At 44.0% G+C, this 22,025-nt stretch overlaps 1 protein-coding gene across 1 annotated transcript in view; it reads left to right on the plus strand.

Moving 5' to 3' along the window:
• Positions 1 to 22,025, plus strand: part of LOC133067899 (pregnancy-associated glycoprotein 1-like) — an 87,453-nt gene that overhangs the window by 41,479 nt on the left and 23,949 nt on the right. The window contains exons 5-6 of the mRNA XM_061158920.1: positions 1,684 to 1,877; positions 2,815 to 2,935. Of these exons, the coding sequence (XP_061014903.1) occupies positions 1,684 to 1,877; positions 2,815 to 2,935 (315 nt within the window). The remainder of the gene's footprint in view (positions 1 to 1,683; positions 1,878 to 2,814; positions 2,936 to 22,025) is intronic.

Consider the following 22,025-nt stretch of genomic DNA (forward strand, 5'->3'; position numbering starts at 1 on the left):
ACTCCCTCGTGCTCTAGCCTAGCACCGGGGCTCATCTGGAGATGCCAGGTGGGATGTGGGGCTGGGGTTCCTGCCGGAGGCAGAAACACTGGAAAACAGGGACCACACCCAGAGGAGAACACACTCTCATCCTCAACTGTTGGTCTTTGTGACTGGGCCCGACAATTCCCAGGTGGTAGGTAAATATCCATTTCTGTGTCAAAGATGTGTCATTAGTTTGAGGGAGATTGTTCCTTCTGAAATAAGTGAGTCAATCAGTTACAGATGAAGAGTGAACCCCCACTGATCAAATGGTACAACCAATGGCAAATCAATTGTGAATCCCCAGGCCGAGGAATTCAGTTTCCAGAGATGCAAGAACCACAGCTGTAAAAAGTTACTGAACCCGTATTCCATGTAAGGCCATAAGTATCTAACACTGTTTTTACTGTTTTTAGCTTAGAAAAGGGGCTTATTTTGTCTTCAAGAATGCTCATGCCATCCTGAGAGATAAGCATATTAGAAAATACTGGTCAAATGAAATGGTCACCTCTAGCAAAACAGATGCAGGACCCTCTGACAGGACCCTCCTAGCCTAACTCCCATAGATATTGGCCATTTTACACACAAGATCCTGTCCCTGGGGAGGCAGTGCCCATGGTGACACATGAGCACTCAGATTAGCTAACCAAGAGAGTGGCTTGAGATGGGGACTTGCAGCATCTCTACCCATGAGCAGTTCAAGGTTCATTTTGCTGGGAGTGAGAAGAGGGGGACAAGCACACACTTTTATATTCTCCGGCTGTTCCAGGCACTTTCAGGTGATAAGTGGTTTAGTCCTGAAACAACCCCACACAGCAGTTACTCTGATTAGCTCATGAGACATATGAGGAACCTTAGGTGCAGACAGCAAGGGCCTTGGTGAGGACACACATGTGGTAAACAGTGGAGCTCGGCTGGCTTTTCAGGACTGAATTTGCTGTGGGGTGTTTGGGGACAGGATAAAACTGATCTGGGGACCCTCTGTGCAGTCAAGGGCTTCAGGTATCCAAACTGGGAAACTGGAGGCCTGATAATTTAGGGGACCTGATAATTTACTTCTCACTCTGGTGGGCCTTTGAGTGTCCAACAAAACTTATGGCCTTCCCCCCCACCCCCAACTACTTCAGTAGTTCCCCCCTCTCTCTTTCTCTCTCATACACACTCACACAAAGACACACATATCCCCAAAAGTGAATCCCCAGGCAGTAATTTCATAGATCCCTGCAAGCAAGAACGTGTTTTCGGCTTCTGTCTTCCTGGACAGATGCAGAATCCACAGTACCTTACAGAGAATGCAGTCCATGCCTTTCACTAGGTCACAGTGATGCCAAAGAGAAGGCTAACTTGCTCTCGGCGCATTTTGTCCACAAGGGGGCACCGATGGGTCCTGGCTTGACTCTTGGTTGCCCCACCTGTACAGAAGCCATGAGGCCAATTTGATTCACTCAGGTGGTTTTTTTCAGAGGGGCAGATGTTTTAAAATTCACAGCCTCTCTCCAATGGAACCCAAATTCCCCTCCCAGTTTGGTCTAAACGCATGAGGTCCACTGAAGACACATACCAGCCTCAATTATTCTCTGAGGATTTAATGCCAATGCACCCCAGCCCAGTCCTAGCCCCACTTCACATATCTGTAAGTGGGATCACTCTTCTCTCCCACAGATTGGGGAACTTGTAAGTACTGACCAGCCTTTTATTCTAAACGTGAATCATTCTGGGTTTAAGGGAAAGCCTTTTGATGGCGTCTTGGGCTTGAGCTACCCCAACATATCTCTCACTGGATGCATCCCCATCTTTGACAACCTGAAGAATCAAGGTGCTGTTTCTGAGTCTGTTTTTGCCTTCTACCTGAACAAGTAAGTATGAGATGGACAATTCGTTTATCCAAATTAGCTGTAATTTCCTTTCAGTTGTAGGAAATTTATAGAAAACTTGATAAAGAAGTATCCTGAGAGATAATCTAATCCAGGATAACCGTGGTCCCAGGGCTCTACCTGGCTTCACCACTGGCTTTTATAAATAATGTTTGATTGGAACATAACCCTGCTCCTGGGCTGAAGATCAGTACCTTGGTCTAGGGGGATGAGTGAGGAGGAAAACTAATGGAAGTCAACAGGAAACAAGTTGATGGGAAATGCATTAGGATTTGCTTATGGATTTGATATGGAAGGAGAAGGATGGTGGATATCTTTCCTTTCTCATAAGCATTTCACTGTGAGCCCAGGACCAGCTACCCAATTTGCAGGAGCCAGTGAGAAACGAAAGTGTGGGACACAAAACAAAATATGAGACCCGTTGTTCAAGAAATGTTAGGCATTTCAAGACACAAGAGCAGAGGTGGGGTCCCTTCTGAGTTTGGGGCCCTTTAGACAGTGGAGGTCACAGGCCATTGGAGCCAACTCTGGGTGACCTGATCCCACACCCTTAGCACTCCCAGGCCTTGATTTTCATGAAAAATGACAAAATGGACAAGGGGAAAGCCAAAATGCTTCAGCACCCTGTCCTCTGAGAGTGTCTGAGCACTCATGTTAGAGGAGGTCCAGGGCATCTTCAGAAGATATAGTGGGTGGAGCCCAGCCAGGTGACTCAGCTTCTAACCTCATCTGTGCCACTCATTAGCCAGTAACCGATCTCAGTCTGGTTCTCAATTGCTCCTAGCCTCGGTTTCTGCATCTGTCAAGGAGAACCTTATTAGGGCCTAATGGGTGGAGAAGCAAAGCTCTCAGACAGTGCTGTTGTTACAGTCTTCCAAGGATACCACCCCTCCCCCCCCCCCCAGTCTTCTCTCTACAGAAGCAAGCCAGAGGGGAGTGTGGTGATGTTTGGTGGAGTGGATGAATCCTACTACCAGGGAGCGCTCAACTGGGTACCATTGATCAAAGCAGGTGACTGGCATGTACACATGGACTGGAAAGTCTCTCCCTCTGAGGGTCAGCCCAAGGGATGCTCCACATTAGTACATGGACACAGGCAGACATACTCAAATGGATTCTCAGACATATAGTCACACAAATATATATACCATCCACAATGATGCAGACAGACACACAGACATATGGAAACACACAAGCAGACACATACACACATACGCAGAGACACACATAAACATGCATAGCTAGTCAGAGACACAGAGACACATACAAACACACATACAAACAAACATGCAAGCATACAGATACACAAGCAGTGCATAGATTCATAATCCCCAGGCCTCCTGACCAGGGCTCTGACCACGGTCCTCACAGGGTCCAGAGAGGTCTGTGCAGCTGGGAGAGCGTTGCACCCGCTGCCCTTTGAGGCAGGGAACATGGTCAGAGGACTCTGCATTGTGGTGAACAGGATAAGGGAGGATTTCACCAGCCTGGACAGCGCTATAAGATGACCAACTGTCCAGGGCTGCCTGGGGCCAAGCATGTTCTCAGTACAGATAAATATCAGTTTAAAAACAGGGAAAGTCCTGAGAAAATGGGGAAAACTGTTCTCCTTATGGAGAAGCTACCCAGCAGTGGAGAGAAGTTGGCTGCAGTCTTAAGATGTGAAAGCAACTAATAAAAAAGGCACCCCACGTCCCTGGGCACAGAGTGGGGCAGGGGCTATAACTGAGAGAATCAGGAAAATGGAATCCAGGAGTGACCTGAGGACAAGATTCAGTAACTGATAGGATTCTGTATGATACCTTCAGACAAATGCTGACCTGTCATTTGGCATTTCCATGGGCTAGTCATGTATTTCCTGGCCAGGGTCTCAGGGTCTGAGCTGGTTGTAGGAGCAGTGCTGGGAGACACCCTCTCCCAGAGGAACCCCTCTCTCCTCTTACTATGAGAATCTGCTGCCCCTGAAAATCTCCATCTTCACTCTGTGTTTGATCCATTATTTGTTCCCCACCAGATACAGCTCTCTAGATGTTTCTCATTATTTTCACAGTCTTCATTCACTTATTGAACAGACAAACATTGGGCATCCACTGTGTGCCAGGCACTTTAGGGAGGCAATGAAAATAAAACTCGCCCTCACATCTAAGAAGGCAGATGCACAGAAATGACACACACACTTAGTGAATTGACTTTGGTACATGCTAGATGTGAGGAAGGGTCTAGAGAGAGTGACCAAGAGAGGAGACTGATAAACTCCGGGGGAAAGTCTTCCTTGAAAACAATACAATTAAGCTGGAATCTGCAAGATGAGAAGAACTTTGCTAGTCAAAGGGGAGGGGAGACTTCTAGGAAGGAAGACCAGCTTGTATCAATGTACAAAACATCCTGGTGTATTCAAGAACTGCCTTCAAGCATGTCAAGGGAGGTGCCGTGTCGAGAGCAGATGAAGAGAGTCAGGGCAAGAGACAAAGGGCTGTTTAGGAGACAGTCAGGAAGAGGGCAGCTCTGGGGAGACTCAGAGTGACCGTGGTGCCCGCTTTGTTCCACTGTCTCTCAGGATCTCCATGGGAAGATATATTTTTGCTGTAATGGTGGCTTTGAGGCCCTTGTGGACACTGGGACATCACTGATCACTGGCCCAAGAAGACTGGTCAATAACATCCTGAGGATCCTCAGTGCCAAGCCACAGGGCTCCGAGATGAAAGGTCATGCACCAGGGTCAGTCCCAGTCTCCACACACAACAAACATCTCCAAGGGCAACATCTCTCCCTCTTTCTCTAACAGCACTACGTTTCATGTTTTGTGATCAATACCCTGCCCTCTATTATCTTCTCCATCAACGGCATCAACTACACACTGCCAGCTCAAGGTTACACCATCAAGGTGAGGGGACAATACTGAGGGTTGGTTCTCAAACTGGAGCTTGCAGGAACCCCTGGGCTGCTGCCGGGGGAGGTTGCCCTCTGCAGGCCATGTCACACCATTGCAGATGCTCTGAGCCTTGTGGCTCGGCCAGTGTCTCCCACAGAACCAATCACTTGAGAGTAAAGGGCCGTCTGGGACAGTGATCATCCTGAAATAAATGTGGAGATACCACGCCATGCTGGCAATTCTATTATTTTCCTCTAATTCTTGCACTGTTCACTTACGAAGTCTTTCTTATCTCTCCTTGCTTTTCTCTGGAAGTCTGCATTCCATTGGGTATATCTTGCCCTTTCTCCTTTGCCTTTCACCTCTCTTATTTTCTCAGCTGTTTTTAAGACCTCCTCAGGCAACCACTTTTCCTGCTCATATTTGTTTTTTGTGGGAATAGTTTTGGTGACCACCTCCCTACAATGTTACAAACCTCCAACCATAGTTCTTCAGGCAACCAGACCTAATCCCATGAATCTATTTTTCATCTCCACTATATAATCATTAAGGATTTGATTCAGGTCATAGCTGAATGTTCTAATGGTTTTCCTTACTTTCTTCAATTTAAGCCTGAATATTGCTTGCTTCTGCCTAAGCATTGGTGCCAGATCACCACCCACCACTCCCAGTGGTTGTGGAACAAAAACACTCAAATTGAGGACTGTTGCACTGGGGTTTTGCTTGGCGATTCACATGTATAGGTGTGTGAACTTGAACAAGTCCCTTAACCTCAGTTGTCTCATCTGGAAAATGGGCACCATTATGATAATTCCACCATTTAGATTGCATGTGTGCCTGCTAAGGACAAGTGGTGCTGATAGGGTTTTCTGGGTTCCTGAGTCTGGAACAAATATGAATTATCCTCTCACCTGGGGAGAAGGAAATCTTTTGTTTAGAGGCTATGGCTCCCATCCCCAAGGCTAAATATTGATTCAAGCCAAATGACCTCTATTTCTGAACCATGGCACAGAATTCTGACTGAGTCGATGCTTCTGTTTTCTGGGCTCCAACAAGAGCTAATGACTACTGGCTCAGACTACTCCCTTCCCAGCCTTACCTGTCAGCCTTTCCTTGCCAACTACTTCTAGTCTGAAAACACAGTGCACGGAGAGTTGTAAGGCTTTTGATCTCTTGTCAGTTTCCCACATCTCCAGCATAGCAACAAGTAGCTCTTTTGGCTACTTGTCATAGCAACAACTATGGCAACCTGTAGAGTCCAACCTCAGCCTGTTAAATGAAACTACCCCCATTTGGCCCCTTATGTAAAGTACCTACAGTTGCCTTAGAAACCTTCCTATGCTTGCTGTTTAATGACAAAATATGTGTGGACCTCATCTAGCTTTCTTTCCAAAGCATGAGTGCAACCATGTAGTGAAGTAACCAGACACTTAGTCAACTAACTACCCACAGGAATTGGCAAAAGCAAACCACCCATCGTGCATTTCTCACTTGCCCCAAAATACCATTGAAGTGATCTGCTGCAACAAAGGGATACGTTGGCATGTACACTGCAGAAGCGACGTTTTTCTGGATTCGTTTTCAACCTAGTGAAGAATGTTTACCAAATGCCTCACCCTTCAGTAGCTGGTCACCTGATTTTTGCAGACTCAGCCCACTCCAGTTTCCTTCCACATTCCCTCAGTAAAATCTAGAGCACAATCCCATTCAAAGCTCTCACTCCTGCAGGAGACGTTTGTTTGTTTGTTTGTTTGTTTTAGAAAACAATGTTTGGTAACACATTCAATATCTTGTGCTCCTTGCCTTGGATTCAAGGACCTGCACCAGAGAATGGGGATCTTCCCCTTCCACCTAAATCTTTCTCCACTTCCACCAGGGCCAGAGGCTTCACTGGATCCTCTCTTTTCATTGGTATTATTCAGTTGCTAAGTCATGTCTGACTCTTTGTGATTACATGTATGGCAAAAGAACAGGCTTCCCTGTCTTCACTATTTTGTGTAGTTTTTCCTCAAACTCATGTCCATTGAGTCGGTGATGCCATCTCACCATATCATCCCTTTGATCCCTCTCCTTCTGCCTACAATCTTTCATAGTATCAGGGTCTCTTCCAATGAACTGGCTATTCACAGCAGATGGTGTGAGTGTTGGAGCTTCATCTTCAGCATCAGTCCTTTCACTGAATATTGCTCACCACTTCCTAAACAAAACTCATGTTTTGAATCATCTAACAAAATTGAGCATTGATAAAATTTAAGAGAACAAGGATCTTGTCCTCTGGGTAATCCCAGCACTGCCGCCCTGCCTTTCTCTTACCATTCTCTCCACCTGGCATAGAGTTGCTTTCCTTCTGCTTCTCCAGCTTGAAACGACCTGCCGACCCATCATTGTCAGCTATCCAGGAATCGTTCCCTCCTCCTTCCCCAAAGACTTTTACCTGCTCCCAGATTGTCCTCTGTACATCAGTTCAGTTCAGTCTCTCAGTCATGTCCAACTCTTTTCTATATCATGGGGTGCAGCACAGTAGAGTTTCCTGTCCATTGTCAGCTCCCACAGCTTTCTCAAACTCATGTTGATCAAGTTGGTGATGCCACCCAACAATTTCATCTTCTGTCTTCCCCTTTGCCTCTTGCCTTTAATCTTTACCAGCATCAGGGTATTTTCTAATGATTCAGTTCTTCCCATCAGGTGGTCAAAGTATTGGAGGTTCAGCTTCAGCATTGGTCCTTCCAAAGAATATTCAGGACTGATTTCCTTTAGGATGGACTGGTTGAATCTCCTTGCAGTTCAAGTGACTCTCAAGAGTCTTGTCCAACACGACAGTTCAAAAGCATCAGTTCTTTGGTACTCAGCTTTCTTTATGGTCCAACTCTCACATCCACCCACGACTTATGGAAAAAAACATAGCTTTGACTATACAGAGGGTTACTGGTAAAGGAATGTCTCTACATTTTAGTATGCTGTCAAGGTTTTTCATAGATCCTCCCCCCCCCCCCCCCCCGCCCCAAGGAGCAAGTGTCTTTTTTTTTTTTTTTTCCCACAGCAGCAGTCACTATCTGCAATGAATTTGGATACCAGGAAATTAACGTCTTTCACTGTTTCAATTTTTTGTCCCTGTATGTGCCATGAAGTAATGGAACTGGATGCAATTATCCTTGTTGTTTGAACTGTACATACCACAACAAAGACATGCTCAAGAAAATGAGATGCAAAAAGGCAAAATGATTGTGTGAGGGCCTTACAAATAACTTAAGAAAGAATATAAGCAAAAGTCAAAAGAGAAAAGAAAGACATACCCTGTGAATGCAGAGCCCAAAGAATAGCAAGAAGAGATTTAAAAAAAAAAAAAAAAAAAGCCTTCCTAGGTGATCAGTGCAAAGAAATAGAGGAACAATAGAATGGGAAAGATCACAGATCTGCTCAAGAAAATTAGAGCTAGGGAAGGAACATTACATGCAAGATGGGCACAATGAAAGCCAGAAATGGCATGGATCTAGCAAAGGAGAATATGTTAAGAGGTTGAAAGAATATATAGAAGAACTATACAAAAAAGATATTAATAACCCAGATAACCACGATGGTGTGATAACTCACCTAGGGCTAGACATCCTGTAATGCGAAGTCAAGGGGACCTTCAGAAGCGTAACTACGAGCAAAGCTAGTGGGGGTGATTGCAGTTGAGCTATTTGAAGTCCTAAGAAATGATGCAGTTAAAGTGCTGCAGTCAATATGCCAGCAAATTTGGAAAACTCAGCAGTGGCCACAGGACTGGAAAGGTCATTTTGATTGCAATCCCAAAGAAAGGCGATTTCAGAGAATGTTAAACTACCACACATTTGCACTCATCTGACATGCTAACAAAGTAATTTCTCCAAGCAAGTCTTCAACAGTACATGAACTGTGAAATTCTATATGTTCAAGCTGGATTTAGAAAAGGCAGAGGAACCAGTGATCAAATTGCCAACATCCACTGGATCAGAAAAAAAGTAAGAGAATTCCAGAAATACACCTACTTCTGCTTTATTGACCATGCAAAAGCCTTTGACTGTGGATCACAACAAACTTTGGAAAACTTACAGAGATTGGAATACCAGACCATCTTACCTTCCATCTGAGAAATCTGAATGCAGGTCAAGAAGCAACAGATAGAACTGAACATGGAAAAACAGACTGGTTCCAAATCAGGAAAGGAGTATGTAAAGGCTGTATATTGTTGAGAGAGTCAATTCCTAAGCAGATTGATAGGAAGTCCAGAGGTCCCCAAGGAGAGAGGGGTATGGAATTCTCAAGGAGGAAGAAAGGACAAACTTCTTTTGTCTCTCTACATTCCTTAGGATTATATAACAATAATGTATCCTACTTGAGGACAGTTTCTGGGGGGGAAAAAAAAAACCTTCTGGCTAATCCTGTTATCTTAAGGTGTACATTATGGGAGTAGGTCAACTGAAGTCTTTACAACCTCCAGACATTCTTTTGATTCACTGTAATAACTAATTAGAGAGTATATAACTCCATGGCTAACACTAGCAAGGGGGTACTCTTTCTGCCCCCTTCTGATGCTTATGTCAGTAGTTTTCTCTATCTCCTTTATACTTTTTTTTATACTTTATACTTTTATACTTTATACTTTATTACACAAAAGTTTTGAGTGTTCAAGCCTCATTTTGGGCCCCGGATTGAATTCTTCTCCTCTGGAGTCCAAGAATCCTGATGTCTTTGCGTGATTCAGCAACAAATTTTCATCCTGGGGGGATTCTTCAGGATAAGGTAAGGATGCTTGGAGCTCTAGTTCCTTGTTCTCCTAGCGAACATGTTTCCTGCTGTACTTTACTCATTCTATGGTGTGCTTGTGTGAATGAATGACACGCCCTGCACAAAGCACATATGAAGCCCTGCTCTGCGGGTCCATCGTGACCTCACACAGCTTATGGCAGATACCTGTTGGGGGTTTATGCCGACCTGTCAATGCCAAGAGGCACCCATAGCTCCTTTGGGGGACCCACTAGAAACGGGCAAAGCGTGTGGACTGAACTCTCCTTTCTGGTCAAACTCTTTGGTCTCTTTGACCATTTCAGAACTCCTTGGAATTAGAAGTACTAACCTAATCTTTCGGATCATAGACTGTCAAGGGACTTGTGATCTATGCTGTTACTGTGTATGATGACTTTGGACCCAAACTTGGATTGGTAGTCAGGAAGCGCCTAGCCTTGCTAGGCATGCAAAGTTTGGAAGCTAGATGGAACTCTAGCTTCAAGAACATCTCTGAGGTTAAAGGTTACTCAGATTGGAACTGCAATGTTTTTTTTTTTTTTTTTTTCCCTGCTTTGGTAATACTGGCTTTTAGTGGGCCAGAGGAGACTCTTATACTGGTTTGGTGACACTTAGGAGGCTCTTATATTGGTGTGGTGAGGCTTGGAAGGAACCTCTCAGTTTTATGTTCATATCGGTTGTATTGTGGTCAGGAATATACTCAGGGTCGTACACAGGCACTCAGGTGATGGGAATTTCCCCCCCAGCAGTTAAGCCTGGGAGGCATTCTGGATGGTTACTCTGATTGCACCCCGGGTGGCATCAGAGGCAATCAAGGTTTTAATGCTTAGGAGCTGGACGTCAGTAAGGGATGCCATCAGGTCTGCCCCTGGTGCATCTCTACCCCATCTCAGTGGTAGAACCGGGAGGGATGAGTAGGTCGCCTGAGTCAGTAAGGGACAGACTAAGTTCGACCAGGAAAGAAACGCTTTGGTGTGAAATCTTTCTATACCCCCATCTAGAGCAGGGAGGAATGCCTCTGGTAGAAAGAGGGTGCTGGTCGCTTTTTTTCTCTCTTACAGATGGGATCTAACAATTCCAGCCTCACTACTTTGAACTGTATCCTGAAAAACTGGGATAGATTTGATCCCCAGGGCTTAAAGAAGACACACCTTGTCTTCCTATGTGATACTTCATGGCCACAGTATCCATTGGAGGACAGCAAATGGTGGCCAATTGGAGGGTCTCTTAAGTATAATACCGTTTTACAATTAGACCAATTCTGTAGAAAACAAGGAAAATGGGTAGACGTAGCATATGTGTTGCCCTTTTTCTCTCTGAGAAATATGCAAGACTTAGGTCCTAAGGGTACAAATTTGGGTGTGACCCCTTCAGCTCCTTCCTGTCCTCCTACTTTGCTAGATGAGATGGAGGACAGGAGACAAAGAGATAAAGAAAGGCAGGTTTCTCCAATCTATCCCTAGGATCATATGCACAGAGCATCCAGAGAGACTGAGGAACAGCCACACAAACTGTTTCCTCTTCATGAAGCACCCAGCAGGAGAAATAATCAGTCTATGAGAGTTAATAAGCCTTTTTCTTATCAAGAAATACAAAAAATCAAGGAGAATCTGGGAGACTATCTAGAGGACACAGAAAAATATATTAGAGCTTTTACAGGTGTTACTCTGCTTTATGACCTTACTTGGAAGGATGTGATGTATGTCTCGGGGCAAACACTGACTCCCGAATCAAAGACTTAAGTTTTGGGGAAAGCGGATGCTTATGGGGATGAATGGTTTGTTAATGAATCAGTAGGGAAGAGAGAGGGCGAGATAACTGCCCCCCACCACCACCACTGGAAATCAGGCAGTCTCAACTACAGAACCAGACTGGGACTACAACACAACTAAAGGAAGATGGGATCAGAGTCATTTTGTCAGATGTGTTCTTGAAGGACTCAGGCAGGCACGTGATAAGCCTTTCAGTTCAGTTCAGTCGCTCAGTTGTGTCCGACTCTGCAACCCCATGAATTGCAGCATGCCAGGCTTTCCTGTCCATCACCAACACCTGGAGTTTACTCAAACCCATGTCCATCGAGTCAGTGATGCCATCCAGCCATCTCATCCTCTGCCGTCCCCTTCTCCTCCTGCCCCCAATCCTTCCCAGCATCAGGGTTTCTTCCAATGAGTCAACTCGTCGCATGAGGTGACCAAAGTACTTGAGTTTCAGCCTCAGCATCAGTCCTTCCAATGAACACCCAGGAGTGATCTTTAGGATGGACTGGTTGGATCTCCTTGCAGTCCAACGGACTTTCAAGAGTATTCTCCAACACCATAGTTCAAAAGCAGCAATTTTGGGGCACTCAGCTTTCTTCACAGTCCAACTCTGACATACATACTGGAGTCTTGGAAAAATAGACTTGACCATACGGACCTTTATTGGCAAAATAATTTCTCTGCTTTTTAATATGATATCTAGGTTGGTCATAACTTTCCTTCCAAGGAGTAAGCGTCTTTTAATTTCATGACTGCAATCACCATCTGCAGTGATTTTGGAGCCCCAGAAAATAAAGTCTGACAGTGTTTCCACTGCCTCCCCATCTATTTCCCATGAGGCAATGGGACCAGATGCCATGATCTTAGTTTTCTGAATGTTAAGCTTTAAGCCAACTTTTTCACTCTCCTCTTTCACTTTCATCAAGAGGCTTTTTAGTTCCTCTTCAATTTGTGCCATAAGGGTGTTGTCATCTGCATATCTGAGGTTATTGATGTTTCTCCAGGCAATCTTGGTTTCAGCTTGTGCTTCTTCCAGCCCAGCATTTCTCATGATGTACTCTGCATATATGTTAAATAAGCAAGGTGTCAATATACAGCCTTGATGTACTCCTTTTCCTGTTGGGAACCAGTCTGTTGTTCCATGTCCAGTTATAACTGTTGCTTCCTGACCTGCATACAGATTTCTCAAGGGGCAGGTCAGGTGGCCTGGTATTCCCATCTCTTGAATAATTTTCCACAGTTTATTGTGATCCACACAGTTGAAGGCTTTGGTGTCGTCAATAAAGCAGAAATAAATGTTTTTCTGGAACTTTCTTGCTTTTTCTATGATCTAGCAGATGTTGGCAATTTGATCTCTGGTTCCTCTGCCTTTTCTAAAACCAGCTTGAACATCTGGAAGTTCACAGTTCACGAATTGCTGAAGCCTGGCTTGGCCTTTAAATTGTGGCAAATTAGCAGACATAGAACCGGAGGAGAAGGAAGCTCCAGGTAAATTCCTATATAGACTGAGAGAACCCCTTTGCAGATTCACCGAGATTGATCCCAAAAGTGAAGAGGGACAAGTCATCTTAAAGGATAGATTTGTCACTCAGTCGCCTCTAGATATCCGCTGTAAGCTACTAAAACGTACATATGGACCAAATCAGTCTTTTCATGCTCTGTTACAACTGGCTTAGACACTCTATTATGATAGGGAAAATGAGGAAACGAAATAAAGGCAGAAAAGTACAAAGGGACCGGCAGAAGCCCTCACAATGGCTATGAAAACCGTTCTTAAACAGCCTGAGAAAAATGCACAGAGGGATCTATGAAAAGGGATGGGCTTGCTATTACTGGGGAAAGGAGGGACACCTCAAGCAGGATTGCCCTCAAGCATCCAAGCTGCCCCCGGCTCCATGATGGGTCCGCAAGGGACCACACTGGAAGAGATGGCCCCCAGAGGCATAGTTTTCAGGGGTCAGACTCTCAAGACAATCAGGACTGAACGTGCCCGCAGGTCCCCACACAAGCTCACTTCGTAATTACACCTGAGGAACCCCGGGCATTAATAACTGTGTGGGGCCAAACCATTGATTTCCTTTTAAATACTGGGGCAACTTACTCCTTGCTTATTGAAGCCCCTGGCCCACTTTCTTCCCTATCTGCTTCCGTAATGGGACTGTCTGGATGAGCCAAAAGGTATTCCTTCAGTTTTTTGTAAGTTGTTAGTTACTCTGTGCTATTTTCACATGTGTTTCTGATTGTGCCAGAGTTTCCCTCACCCCTTTGGGGGGGCGGGGGGGGGCAGTGTATACCGAGCAAGGTCCATGCCTGTTTTCATGAATATGGAGCCTTCCCTTTCTCTCCCTTTGATTGAATAAAATGAGAATCCTAGAGTATGGGTTGATGGAAAATCTGTGGGTCGAGCAAAAAATGCTATTCCTGTAGTTGTCAAGCTCAAAGACTCACACTTATTTCCACATAAGAAGCAGTATCCACTGAAACCTGAGGTTAAGGAAGGGTTAAAATCCATCGTTGAGAATTTAAAGTAGCAGGGACGATTAATTCAGTGTAAGAGTTGATGCAATACTCCTATTTTGGGTATAAAGAAATCAAACGGCAAATGGAGACTCGTTTAAGATTTAAAATAATAAATGAGGCTGTAGTTCCTTTACACCCCATGGTGGCTAATCCTTATATGCTATTGTCTGAAATTCCTGAATATGTCAAATATTTCTTGGTAATTGATTTGAAAGATGCCTTCTATTCAGTGCCTTTGGTGAGGTAAGTCGATTTCTATTTGCCTTTGAGGACCCTACACAGCCAGCTTCTCAGTTAACCTGGACAGTTTTTTCCCAGGGATTTCGTGACAGCCCTCACTTATTTGGACAAAGTTTCTCACGGGCTCTACACAAATTTAAAAGCTGCGAAGCGGTGGTGTTACAATTTGTAGATGATATTTTGCTCTGTACTGAGATACAGGAAGCTTGTTCACCAGCCTCAGAAGGCTTCTTAAACTTTCTGGCAGGTTGCAGTTACAAAGCATCAAGAAAGAAGGCTCAGCTTTGTCAACAATCTGTTAGATATCTGGGCCTAATCATATCAGAAGGGACTAGGGCCATAGGCCCCGAGAGAACTAAACCTATAATAAATCATCCCCTACCTATGACTTTAAGAGAATTGAGAGGATTTTGGGGAATCACTGGCTACTGGCACATGTGGATTCCGGCTTATGGGTAACCTGCCCATTCTTTATATAGACTTATAGCTGAAAGTCAGCAGGCCCAAACTGACAAACTGGTTTGGTCTCCAGATAACTCAGAAGGCTTTTAAGGTTCTTCATATTGCCCTCCTGCAAGCTCCTGCTCTGAGCTTGCCCACAGGGTCAGAATTTAATTTGTTTGTCACTAAAAGAAAAGGTATGGCTTTGGGAGTTTTGACACAACCCTGAGGGCCTCACCAGCAACCTATTGCTTATCTATGCAGAGAATTAGATATAATTTCATGTGGGTGGCCTCACAGTCTAAGAGTAATTGGGGCAAAGTCTTTATTAGCACCTGAAGCTTTAAAAATAATTAATGGACAAAACATTGCTGTATTGACTTCTCATGATGTGAGTGGAATCTTAAATTCTAAGGTTAATATTTGGATGACAGACAGTAGGCTTCTTAAATATTAGTCATTGTTCTTAGAAGGACCAGTAACTAAGCTTAAAGTTTGTAGAAATTTAAATCCTGCCACTTTCCTTCCTGAGAAGGAAAATGAAACACCTGATCACGATTGTTTCCAATTCCTAACTTTAAACTATGCAGCTTGGGAGGATCTAATGGATACCCCATTAGACCATCCTGACATGGAAAGATTTACTGATGGCAGCTCTCTTGTTCCAGATGGAGAGCATAAAGCAGGTTACACCGTGGTGACTGATGAACAGGTTTTAGAAGCAAAATCTTTCCCCCAGGGAACCAGTGCTCAGTTAGCAGAGCTTGTGGCTCTGACCCGAGCTCTAGAGTTTTTGATTCTAGAGTTTTTTTTTTTTTTTTTCACATGCTCATGGTCCAATATGGAAAAAAGACAGTTTAAAACAGCAACAAGAGAAGTTATTAAACATTTCAGAGACATTGAGAGACTTTTAACTGCTATATATTGCCCTAAAGAAGTAGCTGTTGTGCATTGCAAAGGACACAACAGGGATGGGAGAAAAGTAGCTGAAAGGAATCAGTTGGGTGACTGTCAAGCCAGAAAAGCGGCACTTTACGAAACCCCTCTCTACAGATGCCTTTGATCTGGACAGGTCCTGTAGAACAGGAAAAACCACAATATACTGAGGAAGAATTAGAAAGATTTGAGAAACCAGGAGCAAAGGTTACTGATAAAGGATGGTTCCAGTCTGAGGATGGACGATTAATAATTCCTGAAAGTACTCAATGGAAAATTCTTAAGGGTTTATACCAGAGTTTTCATTTGAGTGCCGAGAGTACTTACCAAATGGTTTCTCGTTTGTTTGAAGGTAAAAATGTAATGAAAACTTTAAAGACCATTATCAAAAGGTGTGAGGTATGTCAGAAAAATAACCCAAAGACTGAAAAGCTGGCAAAATCTGAATTACAACGAAGTGGAAAGTATCCTGGAGAGGACTGGGAAATTGATTTTACTCGTATGCCAAAAGCTACCGGATATTTTTGCTTAAAAGTTTGGGTGGATACTTTTACTGGATGGATTGAGGCTTTTCCATGTCGTAGTGAACAAGCTAAGGAGGTTATAAAGATTTTAATCCATGAAATTATCCTCAGGTTTGGACTGCCACCAAGCCTTCAGTGTGACAATGGCTCCTCCTTTAAAGCTGCTGTAACTCAGGGGGTGTCTAAAGCTCTGGGAATAGAGTACCACTTACACTGTTCCTGGAGACCCCAATCCTCAGGAAAAGTTGAAAAAGCTAATGACATGATCAAAAGACATGGGTGCAAATTAACTCAAGAGACCCAGGACAATTGTTTTAAAGCCCTACCCATAGCTTTAATGAGGGCTCGAACTGCCTCCACAAAGGAAGGACTGTCCCCCTTTGAAACTATTTATGGAAGGCCTTTCTTATGCACAGACATTGTTATAGACCCTGAAGCCTTGGAATTAATATGTTATGTAACTCAGCTCTCAGTTTTTCAACAGGCATTAACAGAACTCCCAGAGACGACTCCTGACCCAGCCTCTGAGTCAAGCAAGCCTCTATTTGAGCCAGGAACCGAGGTCCCCAATCGGGCCTCGGGGCCGATCCCTCGAGCCCTGCTGGAAGGCCCTTACCAGGTTATTCTTTCTTCTCCCATAGCTGTCAAAGTGTCAGGAATGGATTCATGGGTACATCACACTAGAGTTAGACGTGGCGCCGTGACCAGAACAAAGTGACTTCATTTTATGTCTTTACTTTCTCTGCTCTGATTTTGTACTTTTCAGATGGGCCTGATAATCTATGTGAGTCTACTTATGCTGATTCCAAAAACCCTGAGTCTGTTGTTTGATCCTCAAGACAAAGCCTTCGTGTCCTGGGCTCACTCCTATGCAGCATTTCACAATCAGTCTAACTGCTGGGTCTGTGGAGCACTCCCGTCCTCATCAGTGGAAGGCTTCCCATGGGGAACATCTCTACTTCAAGGAAATACTTTCTCAAAGTCTGTCAATACCTTTGAAAGCAATCATATGTGGTGCCTCTTCTTCATCTGAAGACATTTAAGAACCCTAAAATGGACGGGTGCAACACGTTGTGCTTTAACTATGGATATAATGTGACTTTTAATTTTGATTATTCATTGTCTCAGTTCAATGACGAGTTTGCCACATATAAGGCAAATAGGTCTAGATCTAGTGTTTTTTTTTACCTGACATCTATCAAATATGGGATGAGGTTTGCCGGGCCTGCCGGCTAGATGAACAGGTCGAGGACGCAATCACCACAGCACCTGAGAAATAAAAGACTAAGAAAGATGGGGTTGAGAGGGATGGAGTCAGCTTGTGACTGATTCCGACGACTTTATTGAGGGGTAACATACATATATATACTAACAGGATTCACCAAATTTTAGATCAAAGACTTGCATACGTGCAGAACTGCAGACACTAGTTTTAGCTCAGGAGTTTTATCTTAACTCCAGCAGAGCATGGCACCAGCGTCTTACAATCAGGTAAAGACTACCTAGACATAAGCCATTCACAGGAGCCCAATAATCTTATCAGAGTCAGGAAAATGGGCATATGGTGGCTGCAGCTATTTCCTTGAGGGAGGTGAGAAAGGCCAATTTGCACTTTAACAAATCAGGCATGGTGGGACAGAGAGGGACCTTTTGATCTCTCTCAGGGCCGAGAAGGGGCCTGAGCAGTCAGGCCGGCTCCCCGCAGAGGTTATATGGTTAACTCTTGAAAAGAGGACGTCTAATATCTACTGCCCCTATTTGAACAAAGAGAGCCATCCCCAGAAGTTAGTTAGCAACTTAATTACAGTGATACGAAACACTTGGGATTTTTGCCTCAGGAAATATGCAGTATAATCATCTCCGTGTGTTTCAACCCCAATTCACGTCCTCCCTTTGTCTGGCCAGGCACTGATTGGGACTGGATATATCAGTCACACTGGCTTGCTCCAATTGGGACTTATTGGATATGTGGCTCTCACCTATGGGCATGGCTACCCCTGGTTGGATAGGGAGATGCACCCTAGGTCTAGCCTTTACTCACAGCTTTATATTTTCAGAGCGTCTGGAAAAACCTGCTAATTTACCCCACCTTAAAAGCCGGTGGGCAAGGTCTGTATTTCACTGGTATGATTATTTGGCTGCAGTGTTTGTTCCCTCTTTGGGAACTATAGATGTTATGCTACGAGTGGATGCTTTGACAACTTTTACTCAACAGTCATTACAAGATTCTCAAAAAGCTATTTTAGCTCTTAATGCTGAACAAGCATGAATTAAAAAGGTATTTTACAAAACAGATTAGCTTTAGATATTCTGCCAGTTGTGCAAGGAGGAACTTGCACCATTATTCATACCCAATGCTATACTTATATACCTGATATGAGCACTGATGTTACTCATTTTACTAAACACATGACCAAGATGATTGGGGCTATGGAGACTCCTGAAGCCTCAATTGCCTCACTTTGGGGGATGTTAACTAGTTCCCCATGGTGGAAAACTATCTTAATGACAATAATTCTGATTGTTCTATTTTTGTTCCCTGCCTCTGTAACTACATTATTGGATTTGTTTCTAGTTGAATGAAGGCTTTTAAGTTACAAAACCTGAGCTCTTATGAGTGCCACAGCCTCCTCCAACTATTATTTGCGGTCCCTGGATCAGAGACCCTCAATATGAGGGTTAGGAGAATATGTTGCCTTAACAATTTAGGGGCCACACCCCTAAACAGCAGGAAGTAGTTATGGAATGAAAACAAAGGCCCTGTCCCTTGGCAACATAATTCTCCTAACAGGAAAGTGGGGAATGAGAGAGTCTATTCCTAGGCAGATTGATAAGAAGTCCAGGGGTCCCCAAAGAGAGAGAGGTCTGGAATTCTCAAGGAGGAAGAAAGGACAAACTTTTCTTGTCCCTCTACATTCCTTAGGATTATATAACAATAATGTACCCGGCTTTAGGATAGTCTCTGAAAGAAAACCCTCTAGAAGCGTGTAGGCTGCAACAGACCGTGCAGAAGTGCACTGGCTGTGATGGAGCACACAGAAGCGTGGACGTGAGGAGCTACCCCTCGCCCAAGGGCAGGGGTAGTGAGCGAGAGTGCCAGGCTGTGACAGCGTAGGAGGAGCAGCCAAGAGGAGCTTCCCCACACCTGAGGTCAGGGGCGGCGGCTGAGAGGAACTACACCACTCTGGAGGTCAGGACCCCTGCACAAGAAGAACTAACCCACACCCGAGGTCAGGGGCCGCAGCTTAGAGGAGCAACCCCACCTCCAAGGAAAAGCTGCTGCGCAGGCACAAAAGGGCCAAGAGGAGCTATCCCACGTTCAAAGTCAGGAGGGGCGGCCATGAGAAGATACCCCTCGTCCAAGGTAAGGCGCAGCGGCTACGCTTTGCTGAAGGAGCCATGAAGAGATACCCCACGTCCAAGGTAAGAGAAACCCACGTAAGATGGTAGGTATTGTGAAAGGGCATCAGAGGGCAGACACACACAAACCATAATCATAGAAAACTAACCATTCTGATCACATGAACCACAGTCTTGTCTAACTCAATGAAACTAAGACATGCTGTGTGGGGCCACCCAAGATGGTCGGGTCATGATGGAGAGGTGTGACAGAATGAGGTCCACTGGAGAAGGGAATGGCAAAACACTTCAGTATTCTTGCCTTGAGAACCACATGAACAGTATGAGAAGGCAAAATGATAGGATGCCAAAAGAGGAACTCCCCAGGTCAGTAGGTGCCCAATATGCTACTGGAGATCAGTGGAGAAATAACCCCAGAAAGAATGAAGGGATGGAGCCAAAGCAAAAACAATACCCACTTGTGGATGTGACTGGTGATAGAAGCAAGGTCCAATGCTGTAAAGAGCAATATTGCATAGGAACCTGGAATGTTAGGTCCATGAATCAAGGCAAATTGAAAGTGGTCAAACAGAAGATGGCAAGAGTAAATGTTGACATTCTAGGAATCAGCAAACTAAAATGGACTGGAATGGGTGAATTTAACTCAGATGACCATTATATCTACTACTGTGGGCAAGAATCCCTTAGAAAAAATGGAATAGCCATCATAGTCAACGAAAGAGTCCGAAATGCAGTACTTGGATGTCATTTTTTTCTGGAGCACAGTTCAGATCCATCTAGCTGTTTCTCATTGCTGCTCCTCCCTCCTGGCTCCCACACTGTGCCCAGCCATTCAGCCTCATCCATTCAGAAAAGGTTTGTTCTTTAAGGTAGGCACTTGTGGCTACCTACAAAATGACCTATTCTCTGCTTCTCTTTCAAAACTGAAAATAATTTGCTACATAGTCATGAGCCCAGTAGCTACTGAACTGCATTTCCTGCACACCTGTGCTCTTAGTCATGACTGGTGACTTTGAGATGCAAACAGACCTGTAAGAGGGATATCTTGGAAGACTGCTTTCAAGGACCTCGTTTAGATGAGAGATGAGTCTTTTCCCTTCCCTACCTGCTTCCTAACTGCTGCCTGGATTTTAGTTGTGATTGCTGAAACTCTTGCAGTTGAATTGGACAATCATGTAACGTTGGAGATGGACTATACCCAAGCTCTGGCTGGACCACCTCCAGCTTTGTTTCAGTGGGAAAGAAAAATCAACTTTATCTTGCTAAATTATGGTTGTTTTAGTTTTTTGCAATGTGCATCCAAACTTAATCCTGTTACTACTATCTGTTTAATATGATATAGCCTTATTATTTTGTTGGGTTGAGTGAATATACTTATATTTTACATTTCTCTTATTTTTTGTTTTATAAATTAATTCATAAACCACAGGTTTACCTAAATTGTGTAAATGCAAAATTATGATTACAAACATGTTTTCCTATAGATTTTGCATTTTGATATTTTCTTATCTTCTTTCCTCTCTTTATTCTCCATATTTGTACACCTTTGGCCATGTCCTCTCTTATAACCTCATCCATTTCCGTATCTGCAGGCCAAAATTGGTTGAGAGCTGTGTGGGGAGAACCAAAGAAGAATGAATTACAGGGACATGAATGAAGGGTGGTGGCCCTTGTGACTCATCATGAATGTTATGTAGTTGGATCACATTCCCCTGCCCTTCTGTGTACCCACCACCCCCAGGTTTGCCATGACCATGGAAATTTTGGCTAGTGGAATTTGAGTAAAGGTGATATGTCACTTCCAAATGGAAGTATTATTTTCTTTCCCATTAGTTGGAATGCAGATGTAATGACAGGACCTGGAACAGACATATTAGACCAGAAGTAAGTAGCACAGGTGGAAGATCTGACAAGAAAGAAGTGGGTCCCCATCTCTGTGGAGAGATCTGCACTAACATTATATGAAAGAGAATTGAAATTGTATTCTATTTAAGACAATATTATTTAGGGTTTGATTACCATAGTTTAACCTGTAATCTAACTCTCATAATAGAATAACTGATCTTTGTGTTAGCCTTGTTTTGACATTAGAGTCTTGTATAATGAGACAAGATCTACTGAGGTATATTTACAATTAAGTCAAGTGACAGCCCTGACCTCTGGAAGCTGTGGTCTAGTGTCAGTTTCAGAAAGTCAAGCAAGAACAAAGCCACATGGAAGGACAGCTTCAAGATGCTGTAGGGACACTTGGGAGGGGAACCTGAATCAGTCCTGGTATGAGGAGGTTGCTTGAAGTAGCAAAGAATTCTGTATATGTCTCCTTAAAAATAGGCCATGATGGCAAGGTTCTTGTAAAAGTTATATATTTCAAATTCCTTCCAAAGTGTTTTCCTTTTTGATTCAATCCTAAGATATGCATTTGAGACCTGGTTTGGGAAGATTGCAAATGCCCCAGGGCAACTAAAACAGCAGACCACAACTACTGAGCCTGAGTCTCCTAGAGCTTGTGATCTGCATCAAGAGGAGGACAGTGTTGAAAACCCAGTGCACTACAATTACAGAGTGGACATTGTTTGCTGCAAATAGAGAAGTCCTGAGAAGCAATGAAGACCTAGTGCAGCCAAAATTGTTTTTAAAAAATATGGGGAAATTAACCATAACACAATAACACTGTGGGAGCCCTTAACATCCCACTCACACCTATGGATATATT

This window comes from Dama dama, chromosome 2, assembly GCF_033118175.1.
Source record: "Dama dama isolate Ldn47 chromosome 2, ASM3311817v1, whole genome shotgun sequence".
Classification (NCBI taxonomy): domain Eukaryota; kingdom Metazoa; phylum Chordata; class Mammalia; order Artiodactyla; family Cervidae; genus Dama; species Dama dama.